Source organism: Cebus imitator, unplaced genomic scaffold (genome assembly GCF_001604975.1).
Source record: "Cebus imitator isolate Cc_AM_T3 unplaced genomic scaffold, Cebus_imitator-1.0 Scaffold253, whole genome shotgun sequence".
Lineage (NCBI taxonomy): Eukaryota > Metazoa > Chordata > Mammalia > Primates > Cebidae > Cebus > Cebus imitator.
In genome coordinates, this window is record NW_016107568.1 from 1,099,556 (window position 1) to 1,108,241 (window position 8,686).

The 8,686-nt window shown below is 42.7% G+C and overlaps 1 protein-coding gene across 1 annotated transcript; it reads right to left on the reverse strand.

Annotated features, from left to right (window-relative positions):
• Positions 1-5,301: 5,301 nt before the first annotated feature.
• Positions 5,302-6,355, reverse strand: LOC108282947 (olfactory receptor 4D9). Its single transcript, XM_017498996.2, has one exon. It carries the CDS (start codon positions 6,331-6,333, stop codon positions 5,398-5,400), a length of 936 nt encoding a protein of 311 aa, XP_017354485.1. The 5' UTR covers positions 6,334-6,355; the 3' UTR covers positions 5,302-5,397.
• Between the last annotated feature and the right edge of the window lie 2,331 nt (positions 6,356-8,686).

The following is an 8,686-nucleotide window of genomic DNA, read 5'->3' on the forward strand; positions in this document are numbered from 1 at the left end:
TTTTTTTTTTGAGACAGAGTCTTGCTCTGTTGACCAGGCTGGAGTACAGCAGTAGGGATTGAACTCAGCTCACTACAACCTCCGCCTCCCAGGTTCAAGCAGTTATCCTGCCTCAGCCTTGTGAGTAGCTGGGATTACAGGTGCATGCCACCATGCCTGGCTAATTTTTGTATTTTAGTAGAGATGGGGTTTCACCACGTTGGCCAGGCTGGTCTCAAACTCCTGACCTCAGGTAATCCACCCCTTGGCCTCCCAAAGTGCTGGGATTATAGGTGTGAGCCACCACGCCCAGCCCAATTGCTTTTCTTCACTATGTTTTATCAGATTGTTTTGCATGTATTTTTGATACCTTGTCCCTCACCATAGATTTATGGAGATTCTCACTTGGATATATTGCACACTTCCAATTTCAAATGTCTAAAACTGATCTGATCATTATTATCCAGAGCTGAACCCTTCCTTTCCTATAGCCGGTTCTATCACTCTCCTTGTCAAAAGGATTCAGTATCTCTGAATTACTCTGACACTCTCCCAACTTCTTCAATGTAGTCTGAAGCAGCTGCATGGGCAGCTTTTGCTGGGTTGCTGTCATTTGTGGGATCCAACACTTAGGAACATAAACTAAGAATGTGTGAACTTTTGGTCACTTAAAATTTTTCCCAGTCACAAACATCTTGCTTTAGGTAAAGCCAACAGGGAGGTAGGAAAAAAGGTATAATTACCAAAAGCACTAGAGGGTGAGGGGAACGATGATACCAGAACAAGTATGGAGCCAGGGAGGAAACAGTGATTCGAAAGCTGCAGCTGGACCCAGCTGAAGACTAATTTGTGTCTTTATTAGCATTTTAATACTTGGGGAAAGATATCCAATTTTGGAAAAAAAATCAGAGCATTTTTGAGTGGTGGAAATAGAACACAGGAAAGGTCAATCAGCAAAGAAGAAAACATTCATTTCATTTTTGTTTACCTTTTATTTTAGGTTCAGGGGTACATGTGTGGGCTTGTTAGATGAGTAAATTATGTATCATTGGGGTTTGGTGTACAAATGATTTTGTCACCCAGGTAGTGAGCATAGTACCTAATAGGTAGTTGTTTGACCCTCACACTCTTCCCACCCTCCTCCCCTCAAGTAGGCCCCAGGGTCTATTGTTCCCATCTTTGTGTCCATGTGTAACTCAATGGTCAGCTCTCACTTACAAGTGAGAACATGCCATATTTGATTTTTTGTCCCTGCATTAATTTGCTTAGGATAATGGCTTCCAGCTGCACCCGTGTTGCGTAAAGGACATAAATTCATTTTTAAAAATGGCTGCATAGTATTCCACAGTGTATAATGTATCACATTTTCTTCATCTAATCCACCACTGATGGGCACCTACGCTGATTCCATGTCTTTGCTATTGCCAACATACAGGTGAGTGCATGTGTCTTTTGGGTAGAATAACTTATTTTCTTTTGGGTATATACCCAGTGATGGATTGCTGTGTCAAATGGTAGTTTTGGAAAACATGCATTGCTAAAGGAGCTTCTGCATTAATAAAAATTGTTTACAACAAGATCTTGAAAAGTATGGGAATAAGGGAGAGTTGATTTCTGTGAGGATTGGCTTCTTGGCCAATCTTCTTTGGGTACTCAGCTCTAACGTTCTATCTCATGGGACCTGCCTTTCTAGTCTACTGTCATCCTGATCCCAGGGTTTACCTTGTTCATTTCCCTCTTCCATTCAGCTAAGAAAAATTTTCCCCCATCTGCTTCATTTCAGCTTGGTTCTCTGTGTGTTCTAAGGGTCTAGTTGTCTTTCCAGCAAAATCTTTCTTTTTTTTTGAGACAAGGTCTCACTCCTTTGCCCACGCTGGAGGACACTGGGGCATTCATGGCTTGCTGTAGCCTTGACTTCCCCAGGCTCAAGTGATTCTCCCACATCAACCTCTTGAGTAGCTAGGACTCCAGGTGTGTGCCACCACACATTGTTAATTTATATATATATTTGTAGATATGGGGTTTTGCCATGTTGCCCAGGCTGGTCTCAAACTCCTGAGCTCAAGCAATCCACCCTCCTCAGCCTCCCACGGTTCTGAGATTACAGGCATGGGTCACTGCAGCCAGCCCTGTAGCAAACATTTTTGTGTATTAAGTGAATCCCTTTAGAGACAAAATCTTAATCTTTGTATTGTAATCCAATTGTGATTTCTTTTCTTTTAAATATATTTTATTGCATTTTAGGTTTTGGGGTACATATGAAGAACATGCAAGATTGTTGCATAGGTACATACATGGCAGTGTGGTTTGCTGCCTTCCTCCCCATCACCTATATCTGGCATTTCTCCCCATGTTATCCCTCCCCAACTCTCCACCCCCCACTGTCCCTCCCCTAGTTCCCCCCATAGACCCCAGTGTGTGATGCTTCCCTCCCTGTGTCCATGTGTTCTCATCAACACCCACATATGTGTGAGAACATGTGGTGTTTGATTTTCTGTTCTTGTGTCACTTTGCTGAGAATGATGGTTTCCAGGTTCATCCATGTCCCTATAAAGGACACGAACTCATCGTTTTTTTTTTATGGCTGCGTAGTATTCCATCGTGTCTATGTGCCACATTTTCCCTGTCCAGTCTATCATCGATGGTCATTTGGGTTGGTTCCAAGTCTTTGCTATTGTAAACAGTGCTGCAATGAACATTCATGCGCATGTGTCCTTAAATAGAACTATTTATAATCCTTTGGATATATATCCCAATTGTGATTTCCTAACAGTGAGTCTTACATGTGGAAGGGATGAGTAGAGTTAGTTCTTCATATTTTCTTCTTTCTGGGAGCAGAGCTTGATTTCATTCTCCGGACTCCCTTGCAGTTAGGTGAGGCGATGTGACCAAGGGCTGACCAATGAATGTGCTCAGAAGTGGTTCACACCACTTCCTGGACGATCCCATAAAGACATAACCCTCCCTTTCCCATAATTTTTAATTCTCTCTCCCTTTCTCCATCTGCTGGATGCACAGACAGGGTTCTGAGAGTCTAGAGAATGTGGAGCCTAAGACAAGCATGTACATGTTCAAGTGAGGTGTCTCATGCCTGTAATTCTAGCACTTGGGGAGGCCGAGGTGAAGAGATCACTTGAGCCCAAGAGTTTGAGACCAGCCTGGGCAACTTAGTGAGACCTCATCTCTACAAATAATAACAGTAATAAAAAATTAACCAGACATGTGGTCCCAGTTATTCGAGAGACTGAGGCAGGAGAATTGCTTATTCTTAATTCTCTCTCCCTTTCGCCATCTGCTGATCTGCTGGATGCATGGACAGGATTCTGAGGATCTAGAGAACGTGGAGCCCAAGACGGAAGAATCCTGCGTTTCTGAATGACAGTGTGGCACTGTGCCCTCTTTCTGCAGACCGGCATTGGCCTGTGGAATGAGCAGGAAGTAAATTTCTGCTGCGGCTAACTACTTAGACTGTGGATGCTTTTGTTGCAATGGCTGGCCTCTCCTGATTGATAAATGGCATGCCAGCTGCTGTGGCTGAGCTTTATCATCATGGGGAACACAGTACAGTGAAGTCAATAGATCTGAGCAGAATATCAGCTGGATTGTCAGATAAATCTTCTCCTAGCACCATCTCTGTCTCTTTCACAACAGAGATTGAAAAATTCTCAGGTTCACAATTAAACTATCATACTTTTTATTACCTTTTCTTTACCTTCTAATAGATTGAATGGCACAGGTAAAGGAGAGGTGAGATCCCTATGTACAGAAACAATGGGAAATTTGGGTCTGGCTAATCCTGCTATATAAGGGGGAATCAGTTGCTTCCCATGGTAGAGCTTGGTATCTGCCTTTGCTCAATTTTTTCACAAAATCAAAGGAAATGTCCACAGCTTCATCAGTGATTCTTCTTTATGAACACTCTTACTAACAGCATTATCTCCTTCTCCTGGGAGGAAATCTTTGAAGTGAAGTGGGGATCCTCTCTCCTCAACAGAAATCATGGGTTTGCATTGCTCAGGTGGTCACAAATGGAGTTATTCTTTCCAACTTTTCTTTTAAAGGTCCACTACCAGTGTCCACCCCAAGAGTGTATTACACCATGGCTGCACTGTGTTCACTGTCACACAAATGTGCCACATTCTTGCTTTAATATCTTCCTTTGCACATGCTGGTTGCTTTTTTTCTTTCCCTTTCTTTCTCTCTTTTCTTTCTTTCTTTTTCTTTCTTTCTTTCCTTTCTTTCTTTTCCTTCCTTCCTTCTTTCCTTCCTTTCACTCTCTCTCTCCCTCCCTCCCTCCCTCCCTCCCTCCTTCCTTCCTTCCTTCTTTTTTTTTTGACAGGGTCTTGGTCTGTCACCCAGGCTGGAGTGCGGTGGAGTGAACACAATTCACTGGGGTCTCAAACTCCTGGGCTCAAGTGATTCTCCTGCCTCTGTCTCTCGAATAACTGGGACTACAGGCATGCACCTTCATGTCTGGCTAGTTTATTATTTTTATTATTGTAGAGATGAGGTTTCGCTAAGTTTCCCAGGCTGGTCATGAACTGTTGGGCTCAAGTTATCCCTCCACCTCAGCCTTCTAAAGTGTTAGGATTACAGGCATGAGACACTTCATGTGGACATGTACCCATTGTTTTCTTTGCTTGGATTGTTCTTCTCTGACCGTTTTGCCCTTGAAAATGTCTGCTGGCCATTAAAAGTCTTTGGAAATTCTCATGTAACATTGTGCCTACTGGTTCCCTAGCACGCGTGCATACACACGCACACGCGCGCACACACACGCATATATATATAATTTTATTTTTTGAGGTGGAGTTTCGCTCTTGTTGCCCAGGTTGGAGTGCAGTGGTGAGATCTTGGCTCACTGCAACCTCTGCCTCCTGGGTCCAAGCAATTCTCCTTCCTCAGCCTCCCAAGTAGCTAGGATTATAGGCATGTGCCACCATGCCTGGCTATTTTTTTTTTTTTTTTTTTTTTTGCAATTTTAGTAGAGTTGGGGTTTCTCCATGTTGGTCAGGCTGGTCTTCAACTCCCGACCTCAGGTGCCCAAAGTGCTGGGATTATAGGTGTGAGCCACCACGCCTGGCTTGTTTATATTTTTAAAAAGGTATTTTGCATTATGCCTCCAGGAAGGTGACTACATTTAATCTTTTTGGAGCAATCTGAATCCCAGTGCTTTTAGGCATATAGTATATGTTCTGTAAAAATCTGTGGAATGAATAATTGAGAGTAGAGAAAGACTTGAACGGGTCTTGCCTTACAGCAGTATCATCCACGTGGTCCCCAGCATATACTACAGGACCAGCTTCTTTCAGGACTTGATGGTGGCCGTAGGTATCTCTTTATTTTGTGCAGGAACATGCTCTTTTCCCATTTTGAGAAAGTGAAATTTAATGTCTATCTTTAAATATCGGTACTATCTTACCCTTGTTGAATTAAAACCCTTTCTGACTGTCCTAGCCGTTTCTTTAGTTTCCTCATGGCTGACTTCATTTCCTGATTCCTCAGAGTATAGATCATAGGATTTAGCAAAGGGGAGATGACAGTGAAGGTGACAGAGATGGCCTTATCTGTGGGGAGGGCAGTGAAGGGCCGGGCGTAGACGTAGATGCAGGGCACGAAATGCAGGGTCACCACAGTGATGTGGGAGGTGCAGGTGGAAATGGCTTTCCTCCTGCCCTCCCCAGTGTGGGACCGCAGCACCATCAAGATGATCGTGTAAGACATGAGGAGAAAGAAGAATATAAACCAACTGACTAATCCATTATTTGAAATCATCAGGAGCTCCAGAGCGAAGGTGTCAGTGCAGGCGAGTTTGAGGATCTGGGGGACATCACAGTAGAAAGTGTCAAGAACATTGGGTCCACAGAAAGGGAGGGGCAGCAGCAAGGAGATCTGCACAATGGAGTGGACAAAGCCCCCCACCCAGGAGGCCACAATGAGGCCTGTGCATCTCCCCCTACTCATGATGGTCATATAGTGCAGGGGCTTGGAGATGGCTATGTAGCGGTCAAACGCCATCACAGAGAGAGAAAAAACATCTGCTCCCCCCAGAAGGTGGAAGAAGAACATCTGAGTGACACAGCCACTGAAGGAGATGGTTTTTCTCTCTGACAGAAGATCGATCAGCACCTTAGGAGCTGTGATGGAGGAAAAGCAGATGTTGCGGAGCAGGAAGTACATGGGCATGTGAAGGTGAGATTCACAGGTGACTGTAACCATGATGAGGAGGTTTCCCATCATGGTTGTCAGGTACACCAAAAACAGGAAGATAAATAAGACCCAGCTCAGTTCTCGGGACTGAGTAATTCCCAGAAAGATAAATTCTTTCACTCTGGTGTAATTTCCCTGATCCATTGAATCACAGATCCTTTATCAGGTTCATTTCTGGAAGAAATAATAGTGCAGTTAAATCATATTAATATGTCCTAACATCTAGTGTTGTCTTTTCACTTAAGTTTTGGTTTAGAATCAGGAGGAAGTCCTTTTTTCTATGTGCTCACTGTGTCTGCAAGTCAGTATGCCACCACTGGATGAAAGATTACCCAGGCTTTTGATTCAGTCATTTGAGGAGACAAGGTTCTCTCACTGCCGCTGCTGAAACAGAGGTTGCAAGTCTGTGAACCTATTCAATTGTACTTTCATTATAAAATCTCACACCTAAAATAACAAATAATAGGAAGAAATGGGAATATATTAAGAATTTCTGTTCATAAAGGCATCATTACGAGAATTCAAAGGTAACCTGCAAATGGAGCAAGAAATTTACATTTATCTGAGAAACGACTCATGTTCAGAATATGTAAAGAGCCTCTACGAATCAGTAAAAAACTGGATGACCCAACCACCAAATAGCAAAAGATTGGAACCAATACTTCACAAAAAATTTGTCCAAATGCCTATTCAACTTCACTAGGTATAGTAATAAACCACAATATACACACCAGAATGGCTAAATTGGAAAAGATGAAAACTGAAAAGATGGAAAACTGGAGGTAAAGATGTAGAACAATTAGCACTCTAATACATCTTCTGGTGCGTGTGTAAAATTGGTATAACCACTTTGTTATTGGATTATCTCTGCTAAGACTATAAATATAGTTTTATGTATACATAGGAGGATATCTGTGTATCTAGATGTATGATGATATATCTGTATATCATTACCTATATATCTCCTAAGGACACATTTCTCCTTCTAGGAAATATGTACATATGCTCATGAATGTTCTAGAATATTCATAGCAGCCCTGTTATCTCACTCTGTCACCCAGGCTGGAGTGCAGTGGTGAGCTTATAGCTCTCTGTAGCCCCAAACTCCTGGACTCAAGTGATCCTCCCACCTCAGCCTCCCTAATTGCTAGGACTTAACAGGTGTCTGTCATCTCACCAAAATTATTTTTTTAATTTTTTTAATGCCTGAATAATTTTTATTTTATTTTTTTATAGAGTTGGGGTCTCCCTATGTTACCCAGGCTGGTCTGAAACTCCTGGCCTCAGGTGATCTTCCTACTTTAGCCTCTTAAGGTGCTGAGATTATAAGCATGAGCCACCACACCTGACCAGCAGCACTGATTATAATTTCTTCAAACCAGAAAATGACTCAGAAACCCATCAACAATAGAAAAGATAAGTAAAGTGTGTTACATTCACACAATACTATACAGCAATGAGAATGATTTACACTATACTTAATAATATATGTGAGTCATTCTGAATCTTACAAACATAATGTCCTAAATAACCCGGAGACCAAAGGGTCCAGCCTGGACAACAGAGCAAGACTCCATCCCAAAAAAACAAAATGGAACAAAACAAAAATATAAATTAAATAAGTTAATTTTTGTGTACAGTTGTAAATATAGATATTTGTGTTATAAACCTATACAGGAAGACTATAAACCATAATCTTCAAAAAAGAAATCCAGTCATCCAAGCATCAGGCCCTGGGTATTCCATGCAATTTTCAAGGTCTCAGCATTATAGAAATGTGGACAGAACAACAGAGCACTGTTGGCCAGTGTTCCAATGGCAAGGTACAGAAATGGGTTGTGAGTAACATTAACTCAAAAGTGAACTCCACTTGAAAATAGTAGACTGATGCATTTTTATGGATGTTGTGTGTGTGTTGTGTGTGTGTGTGTGTGTGTGTGTATGTGTGTGTTTAAAACAAGGTCTTGCTCTGTTACCAAGGCTAGAGTGCAGTGGCAATGATCATGACTCACTGCAGCCATGAACTCCTGGGATCAAGCAATCCTTCTGCCTCAGCCTCCCCAAATGCTGAGATTACAGGTGTTAGCCACTGTGTCCGCCCAGATGGTATCTTTTAGAGTGAGAAGGATACTTTGAAAGTATAGAATTATGCACATTGCATTGAAACATATGCACAATAAAGAGTGGATGGAGGCTGGGTGCGGTGGCTCAAACTTGTAATCCCAGCACTTTGGGAGGCCGAGGTGGGCAGGTCACTTGAGGTCAGGAGTTTGAGACCAGCCTGGCCAACATGGTGAAACCCTGTGTCTACTAAAACACAAAAATTAGCTGGGCATGGTGCTGCATGCCTGTAATCTCAGCTACTCAGGAGGCTGAGGCAAAAGAATCACTTGAACCTGGGAGGTGGAGGTGGCAGTGAACTGAGATTGCGCCACTGCACTCCAGCCTGGGCAACATGGAGACTCAGCCTGGGCGACATGGAGACTCCGTCTCAAAA